The 21,575-nt window shown below is 49.1% G+C and overlaps 1 protein-coding gene across 5 annotated transcripts in view; it reads left to right on the plus strand.

Moving 5' to 3' along the window:
* Positions 1-18,513, plus strand: part of FAM168A (family with sequence similarity 168 member A) — a 203,646-nt gene extending 185,133 nt beyond the window's left edge. For 3 of the 5 annotated variants that reach the window (XM_052812263.1, XM_052812264.1, XM_052812265.1), the window contains 5 exons: positions 5,183-5,308; positions 12,453-12,595; positions 15,024-15,198; positions 16,820-16,950; positions 18,237-18,513. In XM_052812263.1, the coding sequence (XP_052668223.1) occupies positions 5,183-5,308; positions 12,453-12,595; positions 15,024-15,198; positions 16,820-16,932 (557 nt within the window). In that variant the 3' untranslated portion in view covers positions 16,933-16,950; positions 18,237-18,513. The remainder of the gene's footprint in view (positions 1-5,182; positions 5,309-12,452; positions 12,596-15,023; positions 15,199-16,819; positions 16,951-18,236) is intronic. The other 2 variants (XM_052812267.1, XM_052812266.1) reach the window with 1 other exon arrangement.
* The last annotated feature ends 3,062 nt before the right edge of the window (positions 18,514-21,575 follow it).

The raw sequence follows: 21,575 nt of genomic DNA on the forward strand, positions 1-21,575 counted from the left end.
AATTCTAAATGTATTTTTAAGGAATTTTAGATGTTGAGCCTTCAGCTGCCTCACTGCAGAAAGAGATGCTGTACGTTCCCAGCAGAATTGCTACTCTCAAAAGCATCCCATCCACCGACAATGTTCTTCTGTTAAAAACCTCCCAGGCTGGGAGGGGGGTGGTACCTGCTGGCAGAAATCCTTCAGGATCACTAAAAAAGCAATCACAAACCAAAGGTTCATGTTTGGTTATCTGATTCTCCAAATGTAGGTTAACCAGGCAAATGTGCCTCTTAATGCTACTTGGAATAGACGTTGAAAAGGGTGGGAAGAGCATCCTTTGCTTGTGACTTCTGAATTTGTGGGATCTAACTGAAAGTGAGCTGTCAGTCTTGAAAGAAACTGTTGCGTACAAGCTTGATCACCCTCTCTGGTCCACCCTAAAGGTGTTCCTCAAACGAGCTCTCTCTGGTTAGGTATCTCTTGCCCCAAACCTCAGGAGTTTTGCTTGGCTTCCCTGCAAAATCTTAGCAAGAGATGAACCACGAGCAAAGACGAAGACTGCCCTCTGCTCCTGCCCTTGGTGTGGTTCACCCCAACTGAAGTGCATCAGTGGTGGTTAATTTTCAAAGTCTGTATTTCAAATACCTGCTACTTATGTGCCATCCGCTTTCATCCTTGATGTCCTCCCAAACACTCACGCTGCAGTCCCTGATGCCGCGCTGGAAGTCAGCGATGCTCATGCTCTTCTGTTGACCTCATGGTTCCCCAGACCCCGGGATCCACATGGAAAAGTAAATGATTTAGTGCCCCAAACTTTGTAATTGCCTCAATCTGAGAAGCATAAGGAGACATGGAGAGGAGCTTGGAGAATTCTGTATCCTGGAGAATCCCCTTGGTCCATGCAGTTCCAGTAGCCGTGGGGAAAGGAAAATGGTAATTGGAACCAGTCTTAATTCCTCCCTCTGTCGATGTCAGGTATCTGGTGAATATTTGCTAATGTTTGAGCACCAAGTTTATTTCAAAGCAGCCCTTCCCAAGGCATAGATAACAGCCAGCCACTGCATTGCTTGCAAAGCTCAGCCAAAGGAGCCCTACATCAAGCAAGGGCATTAATTTCTTTCCATCCTGATTCATTGAAACAACACAAGTTTCTGCCTTGTGTGATTTTCCTGTTGGTGTTTTTCCATATTTGTTAGAGGGAGAGACATAAGGCAGGCTACAAGATGACTGCAAAACACTGGCATTGCAAACTCTTATGCTTGCAATAAGCCTGGTTATTGAGGGCAGTGTTATTAAAAAAAATTCCTTTCAAGTATATAAAAATGAGCGCCTAAAATCACTCTGCTGCAGAGACATGAGGCACACCAATTTAAAAAAAAAATAGTAATGTATGTCTTCATTAGGCCTGGTGCATGTTCCCTCCCAGGCATTCTGTCTTCCTGAGATGGTTGTTTTGTTTTAACTTCCTTCATTAAAGCATGCCTTTTTATTTTCCTGAAAGTAGGGCACACACTTTTTGCACGGAGGCTGGCTTATGCTTTAACTGCATTTATTAATAATGCAGGGGAGAATAATGCTTTGCATCCATTACTTCAGTGCCCTTCCAGAGCAGAACAGATATTTCTAAAATCACCCTCGGAAATTAGGGGTCTCTGTGGGGATGTTGTGGGACAGGACGGAGGCTCCAATCCCTCATTCCTGCTTCTGGGTCCTCCCCAGAGGAGACATTGCTCTGCAGAGGGAAAGCGTAGGCATCGTCTTTCCCCACATAAGTGCTCTGAACCATCCTCTATAGGCGCCCACCGACTATTTAGGGGCATCAGTGGGTCCCCTAAGGTGGGTATCTTGGGGTCTGGTGGGGTGAACATCCTGTAGAGCCTTGCAAGGCTTTCTAAGAACAAGTGCTCCCACCGTTTTGGGGCACTCAGGCTCATGGTAATGGGGCTGCCTGGGGAATTGAGCTTATTGCAAACTTTGTACGAGGCTCAAGGCTGTATCCATCACAAATAAGGTTGGCAGAGAGAAGCAAGAAATATATATACCGTATATGCTGTATCATCTGCTTCGTCCTTTCATTGTGATTCTGTACTCCAGTTAATTCACAGAATTTTCTTCAGGCATATCTGGTTCATATTTTGCTCTTTTCCACTTAAAATATGTCTTGAACATTAGCACATTGGCTAGAGGTCCTCGCAGGGAGACAGACCAGTCCCAGCGCTGCAGAGACCCCTGCTCAGTTCACATTGCTTGCCCAGTCCCCACCACTAGATTTGCCAGGGATCCAACAGACAACGAATAAAAGCTCTTTATTTTTCAATGAACAGCGTAGGCAAGAGGCTAAACCAAATCCAGAAGACACTGGTAGGAGATAGATCTTAAATTATGTTAGATAGTCATGGCTGGATTGTAACTTCTATGAATTGTAGCTCTTGCAAAGGACCAGGAGATATTAATGTTTCTAGAAGCCTCCTTGGTTCACCTTTTGTGTAGTTTTAAGTGATGGATTCTCCGAGGATCCATGATTTAATATAAGGAACATGTATAGCTATGGCAAGCTCCCAGCCATCTCCAACCCAGATTACCTTGATTTTTTGGTAGGTCTAATGTGGAGAGGAGAAACTGCAGAGGAAGGATTCACGTAACATCTAAATAAATTGTCTCATCAGTCTTGGAGATTAAAACCTTTGTGAAATCCAGAGGCAAAAATAAATCTGATTTTGAATAAAAGTGTAAATGAAAGAGTGTTTCTGTCTCAGCGCTGGGAGTTAGCTCTCCAGTGTGATGTTCAGGAGTGCAGTGTACCATGGAAAATAAAGCAAGGCAGTTTGGAAATCCTTAATAACTCACAAACCTTTGGGAGGGGGTGCAGGCTCGGAGTCCCTCACTTCCCACAAACCTCCTGGTTTTCTCTGGGAGAAGATGAGAAGGGATGAGCACGTTTTCCATGTGTCCAGCAGCGGAGCACCATCCAGCCAGATCTTGCCCCCATAAACATCTCCACACAGCTGATGATTGCCGTGCCGTCCAGTAAGGCATCACTGCTGGGCGTCCTCCACGCTCCTGTATTTCTGCCCCACGCTAGGAGAGTGGTCTCACGAGTTTTTCGTGGACCAACAGACCTGCAGCAGTGCTTCTCCGTTCTCTCTGGGCAGTGGTGCCCAACCATGAGGACCTGCGTTGTGGCTGGCATGGGCTGTGGCACCAGTGCCGATTCCTCCTTGGCTTCCTCAGTCACTCATCCCCAACTTCCAGCCTTGTGGCACTCCAGATTTACAGTTGGATCTTCAGAGATGGTTAATTAAGAGTCTGAGCAGACATGGAGGCGTTGGAGGGGCTTGAACCATCATTGCTCTTGCCTTTGCAGAAAGGTTTACAAGTCCTGACCAAGTCATGAAGTCCCTTCTTTGGGGCTTAGCGCCGAGCCCCTCGTGGGGCAGGAACTTGCTTGGGAGAAGGAATTATGAAGTGCAGCTTTAAAATGTCTTCATGTGTGATGCCCTTGGGGCTGATGGGAGCATAAGGAACCCACCACCTCCTCCTGTGGGCTGTGGTGTCCCTCCCAAAGCTCCTCTTTCTGCCCCAGACTGCTTTGTCCAAGCTTGGCTGGTTCTGCTATCAGAAACAGTTCCCTGCCTACAAAATTACACCTTTGGTTTTTTCCTCCAGAAGTCTCTTGAGTTGGCAGATCTGACCCAAAATCCCTTTACCACATCCCTAGGGAAATCCTACCTGTCCCTAACGCCACCCGCACGCACAGGGAGAAGGAGACGACGGGGACGTGCTCTGACCTCCAACCTTCTAGAGATCTTGGGAAATTCAGAATTTGGTGGAGAGAGCGAGCGTCTCAACAGTCTACCTTCTGCGTTCACAAACAATACCTTTAAAGAAGCCATCAATCAGTGATTTTCTTTGATTCCAGCAGCTGCATCATTTTACCTCCTTTATCCTCCACAACTTCACAGCGAGGTCCAATCACTGAGTGGCTTGCTGAGGATCGATCAACCCTCGCTTGGTTTTCTTTCCTTAGTAGCTGGGTATACAAAGTATATGCTGCAGTACATGGAAAACCTGGAGCTTATTTCTTTCATAATGACAGCCAGAGCAGCTTGTTAAGCTGGGGAGCAGCGAGCTGTAATAACTGGCTGAGGCTTTCAAAAGATATATGCACTCGTGTTGGGAGGTGGTGGGACTTAAACCAAGGATGGTGGGGGCCACCATTTGAGATTAGTCTGGAACAAAAAGTTAGGACAGATCCATAGTTTCAGGGGACAAAAAAAAAAAAGAAAAAGACCTGTTAAGCCTTTCCCGGAGGCACCAACTTTGGGAAGGAGCCTGGTTGTCAGCTTGTGTTGGTGATCTGCCTTCTCCGTAGGTGTGCCTTCGGTGTAACGGCAGTCCTTCTTAGATGAGCATTGGCAATGCATTTGGCTATAGGATAAAGGTATAGCCAGTGCTGGTTCCTCATACACAGGTGCATTATGGCAGTTAGTGTAAGACCTTTTCCTCTTTCAGAAAATTTATGACCCACAAAATGACTGAATTCTGTTGGTCCCTTCTCAAATCCCACAAGATTTGGCTCTTGAGATTCCTCTGGATTATCTTGGTTGGCTTCATAAATACTTTTCTGCAAACTGGGATACAGGGCGACCTGCCCAAAGCCACTGCTTCTGCTGACTGTGCTTTCCAGAGTTTCTAAGGACCACCTAACACTGTGGTGGGATGGTCACAGCGACCAGTACCTTATCCACTAGTGGTACCTGCCATGCAAGCATCTCAAAGGGCTTTACTGAGAATAAAATGCCTTGCACATCAGGCTCAGCCTGTTTTCCAGCTGGAAACACAAGGTCAAGGACAGCTGTTACTGGTCCCTATGCACAGAGGTGACTGGTGGTATCTGGGGAGGGATGGTGGCTCTGCTGGCCACGTCCCCCACGTGTAGATCTTCATGCAGGTTGCTTAGCTCGGGAAACCAGTTGTTTGGGGTAGGTAACTGGTTTGCTGCAATGCGCTGTGCAAACCATCCCTCCACGGGGAGCAGGTGGGGGCCAGAGGAACCACAGTGTGAAATTCCTATGGATAGTTGTCCTTAAAAGGTGGGAGGGTAAGGAAGAGAGCAGCAAAGTGGTTCAAATGTGACATAAATGCGGGAAGTTGTATCTTCATTGCTCTGTGTGACACCTCTTCTCTGTCTCCACTCAAGCTACACTTCTGATGAAGCAAGCCTGGCCACAGACCTCTTCCTCCTGTGCCACGGAGGGCACCTTCCACCTCCCGGTGGACACCGGGACCGAGAACAGAACTTATCAGGCTTCTTCTGCAGCATTCAGTAAATAAACCTTTTCTTCTGGGGTTTTACTTGGTTGTTTTGTGCCCATTTGCCTCCCCTCCTGTGGGTTATTTGGGGATGGGGTTATTTGGGATCAGCAAACGGATGGGATCCTTCATGTCCATGCGTCTGTGTGTCCTTCCCTGAGTGCTGAGCCCTGACAGAGGTGAGGGTGCTGCAGGTCCTGGGGGTGCTCGCTGGCACCATGGAGCTGATCCATCACCTTCTGCGCCCAGAGCTGCCCAGTGGGAGCATTGCGCTGCTGCTGCAATTCCCTTCTGGGATGAAATTTTGCAGAGCTCTTGGTTTTTTTTCATCTGAAAACGAGGTAGCATCCCTGCTCCTTTCTGTTCTCGTGTTAAAACCACGAAGGAGCATGAAAAGGAGAGCACCGACCCTCCTAGAGCTCCTTCAGAGGAGGAAGGCAAGTGGAGAAGGGTGAAAGTCTCTCTTTTAGCTGAGCGTTTGGTCCCCAGGAGCAACCTGAGGTTGTTTGCAGGTGTGTATCTGTAGTGATGATGCTCTGTGGTTGAGCAGAGTGGTATGTGCAGAAAAACCAAAGGGAGATTTTTTTTCCTATTCCCTTAAAAGTGAAAGAGACGATTCCAAAATAAAGCGTGACTTTCAAGAACCCAGGTGAAATTCCCACCTTTTAACTCAAACTGGCTGAGCAGAGGTGGGGGAGGAGATGCTGTTTATGGATCGCCGTCAAACAGGCTTTTCCAGGAGGAGCCTTGTAATCTCATCCCCTAAGAGGCCAAACAGTGCCTCCAGGAAGGGTGATAAACTCCCCGATAAGGCCCCCAGTGCTTCCCCTGGCATGTGGGGTGTCCTCTGGCCCCTGCCTGACTGTTCTTGCCTGCTTTTGCCCTCATGTTGCCTGCTAAAGCTGGGGCATGGCTAGCATGGGGCGTGCTGCAAGCGTGAGGTGGGACCAGTCCTAGGTTTAAAATGCAAAATTAACCTTCCAAACACCCCCCGGGACCTGGAGAAACTCCCGGTTGTATTTGGAGAAAAAAATATAAGGTATCTTAAAGTGACTCTCCGCGGGCCATGTTTACAAGGCTGGGACCGCTGCGCCCATGCACACGTGCGGGTTGAAGCGTTGCTTACCATCTGTCTGCTGCAGGCTCCCTTCTTGTGCTAAATTAAATCATTTACAGAATGAGATGAGAGGAAGAAATATTGTTTCTTTTTTTGATTAAAAGAATTATTAAAAATAAATCTATTAAAAGCCTTTGGGAGACTTTTTCTTTGAAGAGGGATGTCCCTACAATTCTGGGGTAGGGGCTGTATGCCTGATATGGTGCATGGGCTTTGCATCACACCTAATTTCACGGCAGACCAGATTTGACCGAGTTGTAAGTGTTTGGAAAATCTCAGCTTGTAATCAATAGAAACCTAGATATTATTCAGCAAAATTCCTTTGGAGTTCAACCCATGCCTGGATGTGATTTCTCCTCCCCATTGCTCCTCTGGGCTGCTGCAGGTGAGATTCCTCCCTTGAAATCAGAGAGGGCAAGAGCAGATACTGGGGTAGGAAAGGGTTTGGGGGCAAAATTTGGCTGTGGCCACCCAGTGTGGGTGATAAAGGAGATTAATAATGCAGTCACCGGCCAGATCCATGCAGGCTGGCCTTGTTTCCAGAGGACTGGCTTGGGCACATTTAATTTGGAAATTAAATTTAATAGATGAAGCCTTGAGGTTTGATTTGCAGAGATGCTTCAGGCTTATAGCTGCGGTTGTCTTCACCAGAGCTCTGCTGGGAGATGCCATCTCAAGCACAGGCTCTGAAAAATCAGAAGCATTTCAGGTTGGGCATCCCAAATTGGTTCTGTCTTTCAGCTCGATCTCACCTAGCCCAGGTTTTGTTCTTGGGAGAACAGCCTTCCCCAGGCAGCAGGAGACAGGTGAGAGCTTACTCATGAGCATCGGCAAGGTGTCAGATCTGGATGGAGGAGAGCCAAAGGAGAAGCCTGGGAGACGAGTCCTTCTGTTCCCAGGGTGAAGAGTGCCCACCAGTACGGACTGGAGGCACATGCCCAACAGGGATAAATACGAATAAGTACGCAATAGCTGCTCAGTACCTCCCCACATCTGCACCAGTAAGACAGAAAAGGTGCTGAGGGCTCCACTGGGCTGTGACCCTGCAGTGAAAGACCATGGCAAGACATGCGTGAACTTAAAGGCTGGGTAAGAGCTGCCCAGGTGCCTTCATCCTGGCCTTGCCTACAGTGTGGGGACATGCCTTTGCCTTTTGGCTTTTTTGTCCTTTAGTGATGGGTTTCCAAAGCTTGGTTTTGCCTGAGGTATTTTTTGTTGCTTAGATGCTCCAGTTGAGATCAGGGCGGTCATAGACACAAAGCTTTGCGCACAGTAGTGAGCAAGGTTGTAGATTTTACGGTCATTTCTGCCCCAGAGCCTCCTGTTTGCTTTTGTCTGCCTGGTGAGGATAGTGGTGGCGGTGACAATGTGCCAGGCAGGACTTTGGCAGAGGCTATGCAAGCCTGCCAGGCAGCTGCCTGTGCCAGTGTCCACGCCATGGCATCATCCCCTGTGATGTCTCCATGCTCACCACTCCAAAGCTGTTCCTCCAGCCGTGTGGGTGCAGGGAAGACAGACGGACAATAAAGCCAGGAAAAAGGCTGGAGGGTGATAAGCCAAGGTGGAGGGCTGTGGCAGAAGCAGGACCAGACACCCAGAACCAGTCAGACTCAACTGGGCCATGCAACCACGTAGGACCTCCCGGAGCTGCTCGTGGCTGCTTACTCCTGTCCACAGTCCACCGCAGCGTGAGCCCCATGTTCTGCCCTGTGTCTTCCTCAGGGGATCTGCCTTCGGCTCCCGGGGGTGGGAGTGTGCTGAGTGCAGCCTCCTTAGACACAGCTTGAATTTACTGAAAAAAAGCACATCGGTTTTTATAGAATCACAGAATGGTTTGGGTTGGAAGGGACCTCTCAAGGTCATCTAGTCCAACCCCCCTGCCATGGGCAGGGACATCTTCAACCAGATCAGGTTGCTCAGAGCCCCATCCAGCCTGACCTTGTACGCTTCCAGGGATGGGGCATCCACAGCTTCCCTGGGATGGCTTCTCTGCTCCAGTGTCTCACCACCCTCATCATAAGAAATTTCCTCCTTATGTCTAATCTGTAAGCTTTCTTAGAAGCCCCCTTTATATATTAAAAGGCTGCAATAAGGTCTCCCCGGAGCCTTCTCTTCTCCAGGCTGAACAACCCCAACTCTCTCAGCCTGTCCTCATAGCAGAGGTGTTCCAGCCCTCTGATCATTTTTGTGTCCCCCCTCTGGCCCTGCTCCAACAGGTCCCTGTCTCTCCTGTGCTGAGGACCCCAGAGCTGGACGCAGAACTGCAGGGGGGTCTCACCAGAGCGGAGCAGAGGGGCAGAATCCCCTCCCTCGACCTGCTGGCCACGCTGCTGGTGATGCAGCCCAGGACACGGTTGGCTTTCTGGGCTGCAAACACACATTGCCAGCTCATGTCCAGTTTTCATCCACCAGTATCCCCAAGTCCTTCTCCCCAAGGCTGCTCTCCATCCCTTCATCCCCCAACCTGTATGGATACCGGGGATTGCCCTGATCCATGTGCAGGACCTTGCACTTGGCCTTGTTGAACTTCGTGAGGTTCACCTGGGCACACTCCTCAAGCCTGTTGAGGTCCCTCTGGATGGCATCCCGTCCCTCTAGCCTATCAACTGCACCACTCAGCTTGGTGTCATCTGCAAAACTGCTGAGGGTGCACTCAATCCCACCATTTATGTCATTGATGAAGATACTAAATAGTATTGGTCCCAGTACCAACCCTTGAGGGACACCACTCATTACTGGTTTCCACTTGGACATTGAGCTGTTGACTGTAACTCTGGACATGGCCATCCAGCCAATTCCTTTTCCATCTGAGGAACCGTGCTTTTGGTGACCCCTTCACGTGGAAACAAGAGGAGATGGTGATACAAAATCCATCACAGAGCTTTTTTTCCCCCCACCAGCCTTCATGCTATAGAAAAATTTATCCACACAATTCAGGGCGCTTCTGTGTTGCAGGATCAATAAGGTTGAGCTTTCTAGAGTGGCACGAAGGATTTAATCAGCAATTTTAATAAATGTTGGAGCTTAAAGGCTCGCTATTGCTTTTAAAACCCCAGCCTGCTGCTGAACTGCGAAGCGGCAGAAGCACGGGCCATGCCAACCTCCTAATCCTAATAAGGTGTTAGATAGTCATAATTAGGCTTTAAAATTAGCTATCAATCAGGCATGCTTTTCCGAGAGGAACCTCCATCATCTTGTGTCTTTAAAACTTGATTACATATTGTTTTTACCCACAGATTGTTCTATTTTTTTGCAATTTATAAACATGGAAGATTACATCTGCCTGGACTATTATGCTTAATACCTTTTAAAATATTGTAGATAAATTGTCCGTGATTCAGCAATCAGGAAACCGCAGCAAGTGTTAGCATTCAAGGCAGTGAAACCACACAGCCTTGAGCTGGTCCACATCTCCAGATGCCCATCAGAAATGAAGTGTGATGCCAAGAGGTCTTTGTTTGGAAAAATGAGTTCAGAATAGAAAAAAAATCCGTAAGACTGAAAAACAGGAGGCTGGTTGGTCTGTAGGTGACATATTGTTGGGTTCCTGGAGGACCTCGTGATGGAGGAGTCTCCACTTCTGCTGCTAGGGTGAATTTGGCCGTTTCGAACCTGCATTTCCTCTTGCTGCTTCCATCTCTCATTTAAAGATAGTTGCTCTCCTGCTAATGCAAGTCAGGAAAAGGGTCACAGCTATTCCGCTGTTTAATTAACACATTTTTTCCAATCTGCAGTAATCGGGAGGCGGTGAGATGCTGTTTGGGAGTTCCTAGAGAGCTCCTTGTTACCTTAACACTGTTTCAGTGCTGGGCAGATAATATGGGATATTAGCAGTCTTGAAAACTTAGCCTTCATTAATTGCTGCCCTGAACACTGGTTGAGTAAATTAGTTCATTATATTTGAGTGTTTAGATGTCTTATTGCTGGGCTGAGCGTTGACTTCTCCTCTCCATCCTACACAGTCTTCCAGGCCTCTTTGCCCTAAGGATGGTTTCTCCCAGCTCTCCTGCAAGAGCTGGCCACCATTTCTCACCAGCCAGCCCAGCCCACATGCTTTTCCTTGCTTGTGTGAGCAGATTTTTTCCATCTCCATTTTTTTTAACCATTCATCAAGCTATGACCAACACCTTGATGCCTTCATGGCATACTTGATGCAGTCCGGGGCGTCCCATGGCAGCAGCTCAGCTTTTAGTCCACCCTAAAAAAACCCCTTTAAAGCACAACTTTAAGCATTCTCAAGGATTTTTCCCCAATTTAGCACTTAAGTAATAATGTTTTAGGGGCAACTTCACGGCACCTTCCTTGGAAATGCCTCTGAAGGTTGGGAATTCAGGTGCTGTATATCCTTGGTGCAGGGACGTCCCATCCTCGCGGCAGGTCGCACATCCTTTAGATGCTGTACTTGCCATGAGGTCTTGCGGTATTTTACTGCCAGGTAACAAGAATTGGACTACACAGTGTTATCATGGACCTGCTTAAAACCACCCCTTTCTTTTTGGAGAGCAAAATTGGTGGAGGGTATGGGGGTTGACCCATATTCATGACAGGTCAACAGATAGGAAAGTACCTTGAAAGGAAGCAGAATAAGAGCAGAGGTCCTTACAGGATGTCTTCACTCCAGGGAAAACATTTAAAAAAAAGGACAAATATGATCAGACTTGCATTAGAAGATCTTGAGCTAGTACCACTGGGTCTTCCTGGAAGGAAAATACAATTTTATAAGCACCAGACAGCTCAAAACTTAATGCAAAATATCAGCAAAACCCCAAAGTGACACTCACAGCCAGCAGGTCAGCTGATATCATGTTATCCTTTAGGTTATTTTTTGTTATGTTTATTTTTTGGGACAAATTTCCATGTCTTGGAAAGGATCCTTCATTTTAGTTTGTTCCCCATATACTCAGCATCTCCTAAATGTGGCAAGATAAGTTAAGGTTTCTTTAGATCTTTGATAAAGTGTAAATCTGGGACTTGGATGCTCCAGCTAAACAGCCTGATGGGATGATAGGGAAGACTGGGAGATGCTGAAGTCCATTTTCTTTTCCTTACATCCAAAGAGAGGAAAGACAAAAATTGCAATCTATCTGCCATATCAGGATCACAAATATCGCAAGGGACATTTCCCCGGCTGCCTGCGCCTGCCTAACCACTGCTGTCCCAAGGCCCCGCTGCTCCTCCCAGCTTGCCAGCAGCCTGCTGTGCCTGTTTACCGAGCAGAGCAAATGGCTTTTCTTAATGGCAATAAAGCAGATTTGCTGCTTTTGTCGCTAATGCAAATAGCCTGCAGGGAGCAGGACAGGTATAAAGGTGCTCAAGCATCACTTGGGGTTGCCTCTCCCACCGGCAAGGTGAGCTGATGGTCACAGCCCTCATTCGCAAGAGAGAGAAAACTGCTTGGCACTGTCCACCTTGATGAAATACTTAAAGGCATCCACCATTTTCACCTTAATATTAAGGTTTGGACCATGGGTGTTGCTGCTTTTCTGGTCATTGCCTGGGGACAGCAATACTGTGCCATGAAATTAGATCCTCCAGCAATTAAATTCTGGTTTTGCCCATCACACCCTGAGCAAAAAAAGGTGAAAGGACAAAAATCTGGGGAGGAGAGAAGGAAAAACATTATTCTCATCAAGTAGATGTATAGAGACGGGTAGGTAGGTGTGGGGATACTGCTGTCTTAGGTGATTTAAGTGCTGGTTGAGTCTCATCATGCCTTGACTGTTGGGAATACTCATCAGCTGTATGGCCCAGTGTAGGCAGTGTGGGAAGAGCCACCGCTGGGCTGGGTGGAGGATGCAGCCCCGGCTGCTGCGATCCATTAGCCAGGGGCTGGATGCTGGACTCGGAGGTCTCGGCTTGGTGGGTTTCATGGGACGTCAGTAGATGCTGGTGCATCTCGGTACGTCTCCTCCGTGCTGAGCGATGCCCAGCGAGCAGCCGGTCCATCATGAAGAGCGGCTCGGGTTGCTCCTGAGCCAGCTAGACCTGCTCTGCAGCTATAAATCCTCACCCTAATTTGGACTCCTCTTGTCTTTGCCAGGGTACACTGCGGGGACTCCCTACAAGGTCCCACCGACCCAGAGTAACAACGCACCTCCTCCCTACTCGCCATCTCCGAATCCATACCAAACCGCTATGTACCCCATCAGAAGTGCCTATCCACAGCAGAACCTGTACACCCAGGTAGGTGCCTCGCCAGCCGCCGCGGCAGCTCACCACCTCACTCAATGCCATGCAAATACAGCCCGAGGTTCCTGCGGGGCTTTGTCCTTGGCTGTCAGGGCTGAGCACCCATGTCCTGGTGTGATGGAGGTGCTCGTGGTGGGGCTTGGTGGGTCTCTGGGATGCTGGGGGACTCTCTCCTGCCTCCTCCGTTGGATCCTCTGGATGAGACATGGTCTTGTGTGGTTGTCCGTGTGCAGCGGAGTCAGCACGGTGGCATCCCTGTGGCTTGGCCAGGTTGGGAATTGGGTCCCTTCCCCCAAAATCACATGCCTGACTTGCCGGCGCTTGCTGGCTCCAGGGTGGTCCCTGCAGCCACCTCTCCCCACACTCCCCAGCTCTCAATGCTGCTCTTCCCCATGGCCACAGATGAGTCTGGGTCACCACAAGGTCCATTTGCTGGTGGCTGTTGGCATCTCACTTGGCTTGCATCACCCTCCTGCCACCTCCCATGGAAAAGCCCCTGTGTCACCTTCACCAGCACAAGCTACTTCAGGCATGACCCAGATTCGTGTCCTCATGGAAGAGCTCCTCCCTGAGCACCTGGATGGGTTTCCAGCACCATCTTCTCTGCTCCTGCATTGCCACAGCCTCCAGCTATGTGCTGGGGCCAAGATCCTCCACAGGGATGCAGTTTAGGGCAGATGTCCTTCACCTTGATGCCCGTTCCCACTGAACACCACAAGCTCCTGGGAGCAATCTGGCCCTACGGCTTCCCTAGCTTTCCCCCTCCTCTTTAATGTCAAGTAACCAACTTCTCCAGCAACTACAACCTCATGGAGCAGTTTCTCCATGCCTTGCTGAGACCAGAGCATCTCCTCTTGCCAATTTGGTCTGCCGTCGCTTCTCCTTCCGTTAACTGAGCGTTGCATAAACCGCTGGGGACCAAACCCATCCCTGCCTGCTGGTTTCTCTTCGATCCCAGCCACAGCGGGAGGTTGGCATCTGCTAGCAGTGCCCACCAGCAAGCCTGAGATGGAGCAGGGCTTGCAGATGCCGTTTCCTCGTCTCTGCTTCCCAGGGACCGGCAAATAAGAGTTTTGACAGCCTGGAAGGGAACGACAGTGGGAAGGAGATGCTTTGGTAGATCCTTTCAGCACGTTGCGCTTGCAGCACTCGCCGCCTGGGATGTTCCTTCTCTGCAGCTGATTTCTCAGTCGCATTTTCTTCATGGTCCTAATTTATCTTAGCGCTTCCTTCTCATTCTCTAAGGAAATGCCCTTCAGCATCTGCAATTTGTCCTACCAACCTTTGTAGCTCCTGAAAGAAAGAAGTAATTTAATAGTTCACCTGCATCTCCTTCTCCCCTTAATCCATAGCTTCAGAGATTCTCTAACAGCTTTCACCAACACACGATAAAATCTCCCTTCATTGTTTTAAACCCCCTAATCTTTCTAATTGTCCCTGGTTTGCAGGTATCGGTGGTGTCCCTGCCTGTCCCGGGGATGGCAGTTCTCTCCCTTGTGCCGCTCACATTTCAGGCCCTTCATTATTTTGGATGTGGAGCTTTTTCTGTTGGCTCCTTTCTTTTATTCCCACCCGTCTTCCCCACCTTGTTTCAAAACCTCACGGGTCTCAGCAGCCTGGGTTTTGGAGCCCGTCTGTCTCCCATCGGAAACCCAAGAAGACGACACGCTTCCTGCACCCAAGCAAGCCCCTTGGGATCAGCTGAGAGCCATGGCTTCTCCTTTTCTTCCATCTCTTGTTCATTTTCTATGCTAGCAACCAAAGTCTTTTGGGTCCAGGCCCCATTTCATCCCACCAAACGGAGGCAGCACGGTTTGTCCCTGACAAGCTCTGACCCATGATGCTGATCCCCCTCCCAGTCCCGTTGCCTTCATCCATCCCACAGACCATCTCACATGTCCACAGGTTCAGCTTCATCCTTGCTTATCCAGGTCTCCAGGCACAGGAGCTTGCTCATGGGAAGGATCAGCCCTTTGGCAGTGCTTGAATGATGTCCCGTGGGCAGCTCTTTGTACCAGCAGCCACGCGTGACGCCTGCTCGTCTTAATATTGCTTCTGCAACACATCTGGAGATGCTGAGGGCTTGAAGTCTCGAAGTGAAGGACTGTCCTGGCGGAGCCGCTCCAGGCTGGGTTTGGGAACCTCTTATGTCCCGTCTGGTGCAGGGGGTAGGTGTGGGGGTCTGCTGCCACAGCCGGCAGGACAGGCTCCGAGAGCATCACTGCTCGCTCCACAGCAGGCTCTACAGTGGCAGCTGATGAAACTAACTCCTTGCTGACAGCACGGTCCGTGTTACCGGGCTGCCACCCACTGCAGACAGCGCCTTTAAATAAAATACTGGGCTTCGAGTCACTGCTTTGGCTTGTGCTTTCAATCAAATGACAAAGACGATGATGGGTTTTTTTTTTCCCTTCTCAAACAGGGAGCTTATTATACCCAGCCAGTGTACGCGGCACAGCCTCACGTTATCCATCACACCACCGTGGTTCAGCCCAACAGCATCCCATCGGCCATCTATCCGGCCCCGGTCGCTGCGCCCAGGACCAACGGTGTGGCCATGGGGATGGTCGCTGGGACCACCATGGCAATGTCAGCAGGTAAGAGGGAAAAATCTTTCCATGTTCTGAGCCGTAGTTTCATCTCTCGGGTGGGACATATCCAAACAACCTGTGCAGGAGACTTGTCCTGGATGAAAAACTCGCTGTGCATCCCACGTGCTGCCTGCAGCGTGTATCTGGCAAGTAGCTGCAGAAGCGCCTTGCACACAGCTAATTGCAGCTTCATCTGCTAGTTTTGTTTGCTGGTTACCGCTCCTTTGCAGGCAAAAATCAATTAATTTGCTCCCGATACTGATCTAACTCAGTTTTTAGGTTAGCAGAGGAGACCTTTCATTTGGCTCACTCTAGAGGGATGCACTCTTGCATCCTTAAACACATTATTCTTTCCTCTGTCTGTTCCATAAGTAGAGGAATAACCAGGTTTGTCCATCTTCAAATACCATTGCATTTCTATCCTCAAGTTCCTTTTTTAGGATACCTATGGTCTTGCTTTCATTTTACGAAATGAACATTAACCTTGGTTTATGTATCCCAAATCCTCTGCATTTTATGTGCAGGATTGCTTCAAACTGCAATTAACTGATAGCACATTAAGTAAGGATATGGGCTGGTTTTATTTTTTCCAAAGCCTGTATTTCTCTCATTAACAATTCTTAGGGTTGTATATTGAATTATGCCAAGAAATGCATCATTCATCCTTTTGCATCTGCATTAGCTGTGAAATAGGACTTTGTTATGGGACGCAATCCCTGGTGCAAGCAGAGATATTGGAGCCTGAGTATGACAAGAACCACTCTTGAGAGATTTACTGTTGCTTATACTGAGAAGTGGATAATGTAATTAATGCACATGGGATATCCTAAAATTTCATCAGTAGCATTTGTAGAGAGATACCCAGAAACTGAGAAATTGTTGCAAGCACCCAGTTACTCCCAGAACGGAGTAGTTTGGGGCTGTATTCTCCCTCCCCATGTTTGCTGAAGGCATTGTGCAAATTCTTACCTAAAACCCCTCTGCGTATCAGCTGCAGACTAAAAGAAAAGAGGCTGCACTGGGCAGTCGCTTTGCTTCATGGCTGTGGGAGGATTCTCCTTCTGCTGCATCCCAAGGCTCTTGGCTCTGTGGGTTTAAATGAAGCAAAAGAGCTCCACTGCCCTTGGGACATGAGTGGCAAAGCTCATCTGAATTTTCCCTGGAAGGTCTGGGTTTTTTTCTCATCTCCTTTTGCAACCCTCATCCCTTCCAGTTTGGTCCTTGGATGTTTCAGATTGCTGCAGTGATCTGCTGTTGCAGTTTAGCCCAGTGCCTTCGGCAGGTGGAAGATGTCAGCAGGTTAGCCGCTAGCTCTGCTGCTGCTCTTTTAGGGACAAGGAAAATTGGAAAAAGATAAGTTAAGGGCCCAAAGTAGCATGGAAAATATGCTGGAGCTTCAGGTGGGTTTATTCCATTCATGGTGCTGGCTGATACCAACCGCATGAGTCAAATGCCTTCGATTCGGGTCTCACAGGCAGAATAATATTTGGGAGAACTGAAGAAGGAAAAAAAAGGGAGCTGATGCTGTGCCTGCCCCTCGGACGCGGTCTGCAGCATCGTACCCTCGGGCTACCACTCCCCCGATGGAGCTCTCAGCCTTGCTAAATATTTCTCCATGCCATTGCAGGAACCTTGTTGACCACCCCACAACACACCGCCATCGGAGCACATCCAGTTTCCGTGCCAACATACAGGGCTCAAGGAACCCCCACCTACAGCTACGTACCTCCACACTGGTAAATCCACTGGCCAGTTCATGTAAGTGCTGCCTTTACTGGTCTTGCTCTGCCCTTGTTGATAATTAGCCACCGAGCACCGCTGTCGCTTCTCTCCTTCCTACAAAGCTGCTGAATCTCTTTGTCCGGGCGATGCTGACTCCAGAAGAGCCATTTAGGACTGTTCCCTGGCAGGGATAGCTGCATCGTGCGCTGTCATGGGGCTACGGAGGGTGTTAGCAAAGCACGGCGTACCTTGACCTGACATCTTGCTGCTCGATGCATGCAAGGCTTTACCAGTGACCTCAGTGGCATCAAGCTGCTTTGAGTGCAGTCGGGCACTGTGAGGGTGGAAATTGTCATGCCTTAAGGTTTTGGATGCATCACGCTCTTTCATAGAATCACAGAACGGTTTGGGTCGGAAGGGATCTTAAAGATCATCTAGTTCCAACCCCCCTGCCATGGGCAGGGACACCTTCCACTAGACCATGTTGTTTAAAGCCCCATCCAACCTGGCCTTGAACACCTCCAGGGATGGGGCATCCACAACCTCTCTGGGCAACCTGTGCCAGTGTCTCACTTCCCTCATAGTAAAGAATTTCTTCCTAATATCTAATCTAAATCTACCCTCTTTCAGTTTAAAACCATCACCCTCGTCCTATCACTACACTTCCTGATAAAGAATCCTCCCCATCTTCGGCATCACTTGAATATGTTTTTTTTTCCCCTGCTAAAACACGCTGGGAGATCATCCTGTTCATTAGCACCGGGGTTGCATGCAGCTGCCTGCACCCTGCCTGTTCATTAGCACTGGGGTTGCGTGCAGCTGCCTGCTACCAGCTGCAGGTTCGTGTCCTGCTAAGGATCCCAGAAATCCCAGCTGCTTGTTTAAACGCCCTCTGCGTGTTGCTGGAGCCCTTGGTCCATCATGCCCAATTAACGGGCAACGCAGCTGATGGGAACGCATGATTCTGCACGGGGAGGCAGCGCAGAGCTCATCCAGCCCAGGGGGTTATCTGAAATCTCTCCTTGCTGTATACATTACGCTGGGCTAATCCTGCCCGTGACAAATTGTTGTGCAATTAGCAGAGCATCCCATCTGCATATTTTTAATCCTGTGCATTGGATATTACCGGCGAGCTGCTGCTTTCTCAGCTCTGTGCCCAAGAAATTGCCCGCAGAGCGGCGTGAGGGATGGTTAAATCCCGTATGCATCAGCTATACGTGCTGCGCACAGTGCAGGGGTGCAGAGGAGAGGAGAACAGCCCTCTCTGATCCTGCACCGCTTGCTTCTAACTCCTTATTTTTAATATGTTTGCTCTCTTCCAGATCCGGAGTCAAACATTGTATGCAACTACACAAGTCTTACATCGGTGCTGTGGCCGCTGTACTGCAGCACCTTGTCTGTTTGCAAGAACAAAAGAAAAAAAAAAAGTGCAAGGGTCACTTTATGCATTCTTTAGTGGTTTTTGTAAAAGCTGCTTTTTCTAATCTTCTGCCTCTTTTTTTTTTTTCCTCTCCCCCTTCCTCCTCCCCAACCCACATAAATTGTGTAACACACATACTGACACTGAGCAATAGTAAAGTTCTCTCTTTGGTCCTATCATTTGAAAGCTCAGAATATTCACTTTTCCAGCATTGCCCAGCTGAGTGGTGCAAAGATCCCCCACTTCTTGTTTGTTTGGGTTCTTTTTGTTATTTTTCTGTTGTTGTTGTTGTTGACAAGAGCCTAGATTTTCTTTGGCTAGTGAGAGTGGTTGATGTTCAGGGTACTATGTGAAAAGCACAGCGCTGGTAGGCAGGCTTATTCCGATTTGGTTTGGGTATTTTTAGTTGAATAATATAAATTATTTAATCTTCCATAACATATTACAAGAAAATTGGTGTCTTCCAGATAGCTGTCGTGATAGATTATAAATGCATTATCTGCAGTGAAATTCTGAACTCATCCCTTCTTTTGTAGGAGTAAGAGAATATAAATATAATTAGCGATGTAACACACTTGTCTTAGGAAGTAGGAGGACTGGTCACCATCGGGTCTTTGGTCTGCTTTTTCCAACTGGGCAAACGGATCTTGCGTGATGGGAAGAGAGCAGCGGAGGAACACATGTCCTGGTAGCATCTTGCACCTCTTGGGAAAACGAGATGCTCCTCATCAGCCGTGTCCTGGGGCTGCGTGAGGGAGAAGGCAGCTCCTTCCTAGCGTGGCTACTATTTGCAGGCAGAGGTGTGCCGGGCGGCTGTTGAAGGAAGCGAGGAGATGTCCAAGGGTTGGTCTGAAGAGCTTCTCCAGGTCCAGGGGTTGGTCTGAAGAGCTTCTCCAGAGTCTGGTGGTGTGGGGAAAGAGGGCAGCTGGTTGATGGAGAAGAGTCTTTGAGGCAGGGCGAGGGGGAAAATGGGTGGCTTCACCTTGCACCCGTGTCGTTGGCAGGGCTGAGACCAAACTCGTGGCAAACGAGGTGCTCCCCCCGCCATTCTTTGGGTTACAGCTGGGCTCGGAAACTTCCAGCAGAAATGTTCATCCAAGCACAAATCCCAGCACCATAGAGAAAGGCCGGAGAGGGGGATGATGTCTGGCTGCTCTGCTTGGCGAGTGGGGAGACGTGGGGGGGGAGAGGAAGCAATAGCAATAAACACGTCGCCTTCCTCACGGGAAGGCACCCGGGAAAAGGTGAGAGCAAGGAAGGTGAGCCACAGTTGACGTGGACCGCGCTGGGAGACAACGGGCATGCAGGGGCTGTGGGCACAGGGGTAATTTCTGGGGGTTTTGGCTTACCCAAGGGCAGAAGAACGAGAAGCCAACCGCAGCCGGTGACATCCCACCTCGGGGTGCCCAAGTAGAGCAATAAGTTGTCTCGAGGGCAGCAGAGAGAGAGTTTGTATTTGCAGACAGTGCTTGCGGCCAGTTTATTTTTAAATCCTTATCACTAAACCCAGCATAGAAACAAGGTTTTTCTTCTTTTTTGTTCCTAAGACAAAAATATTGTTGGGTTTTGATTTTTTCCCTCAAGTGTGCCAAAAGAGTTACATTCACTTGGTGGCATGTTTGCAACTCTCACGTCTCTTGGGCTCCGAGGTTGTCACAACGGACCAAATCCAGAGCCTTTAAAGAAGTCGGGATAGGAGATGCGGATGGGAATCCCTCCTGGCACTGCCTGGCATGGGTTTCCAACCCATACATGGTGTTGAGTCAGTGCCCAGATGTCTCTGCTGGTCGCTCTGCTTTGGTCATGCCTGGATCGCATCTCCAGGTGGAGGTGAGGGCAGTGGAGACCAACACTGGAGGGACACCTTGACCAGGACACGGTGTAGAGGTCAGACTGGAGGGTCCTTCAGAAGAGCAACGTGACCAGTTGTTGGCACCTGAGTGAGACCTCCTTGCTCTTGGTGGTGTCTCCCGGCTTGGCTTCTGCTGCCATTGGGAGGAGCTACTGGAGCTCCTTCCCATGAGCATGGTCCAAATGGGGAGAAACAAGCTTGGGGACCCAAGAGGACTCGTCCTACCACTGGTTGGTCCAGGGTTGTTTGTCAGGTTGGGTGTTGGCACCGGCACTTCTGTATGGCGGTCATTTGATTGGTTCTGCTGGTTTTAAAGAAATATCTAGCAAAGTTCTGGTTGACCTTCCCAACCTCAGGGAGAACAAAGTGGGTGAAGACTGAACACCAATGCTGTGGGGTGGGGAAGGTGGATTTCTCCTGCGTAGTACTTTGGGTTGCACTTTGGGTTCGTATAAAAGGAAAAAAAAAAAAGAGTAGATAATCAGAGAGTTGCCCCATTCAGCTTGGCGAAGCCAAGAGTTAGCACGTAAAAAGCAACGGGACATTTGGAAATAACAATACTACATCATCCTTCCACTGTTTGTAGCATGCTACAGTTAAACCTGGGCCAAAAAAAAAAAAACCCCAAACCAATAGATCACAGGAATTGAAGATCTCTCAAATACCTTTTTTTGCCCTCTGTGTTGACTTCTTATGTATTAGGAGCTGTCTGTGAGCATTGAAGCACATAGGATAGAGTAAGCTCTAGCCAACATAACGGCACTGCGACTTGCAGGGTCCAAGGAGCTTTGTTATCACAGCCCAGGCTCTGCACAGGAGGACCTTTCCCAGCAGACACTGGCCTAGGCACCCTTCGCCCTTAACTGATTTAGGAACAACTGCTAAAATTTTGGCCCACAGCTAGGAAGGAGATGCTACGCTTTCTCCTGAAAGGAAAGAAAACACTAAAGGTGGGGTAGAAAGCTCCAGGAGCTGAGCATGGAGGGTTACTCAGTGTTACCGCTAATGAGATCTGACATGGGGCGGTTTAGTTTTAATTCCTTCGCTTGGATCAATAGCAGATCTGATGCTCCTCATCCCGTCATGCCCAGGCAGAAATACTTGTTAACTGAACCAGGATGTGAAGAGGTGAAATACTCGCCGTCTGTTGGGCGAGAGGCTTTGGTGAGCACATTTGGCAACGGGTGTTGGGTTTAGGCTTGGACCACTGCATGGCTCTGGGGCCACCACATGGCTCCAGGCTTGGGTAGCTCCTTCCCAAGGTGGCTTCATGGGGCCGTGGTGGTGGAGAGATGCTCCCTGTGTGGGGATGGGGGGCTTGATGTCCCCCCCGGCTCATGCCAGCAGTGACCAGCAGCCCTGTCCCCTTCCCTGTGGAGGGATGTGTTT

Source organism: Harpia harpyja, chromosome 17, assembly GCF_026419915.1.
Source record: "Harpia harpyja isolate bHarHar1 chromosome 17, bHarHar1 primary haplotype, whole genome shotgun sequence".
In the NCBI taxonomy this organism is placed as follows: Eukaryota; Metazoa; Chordata; class Aves; order Accipitriformes; family Accipitridae; genus Harpia; species Harpia harpyja.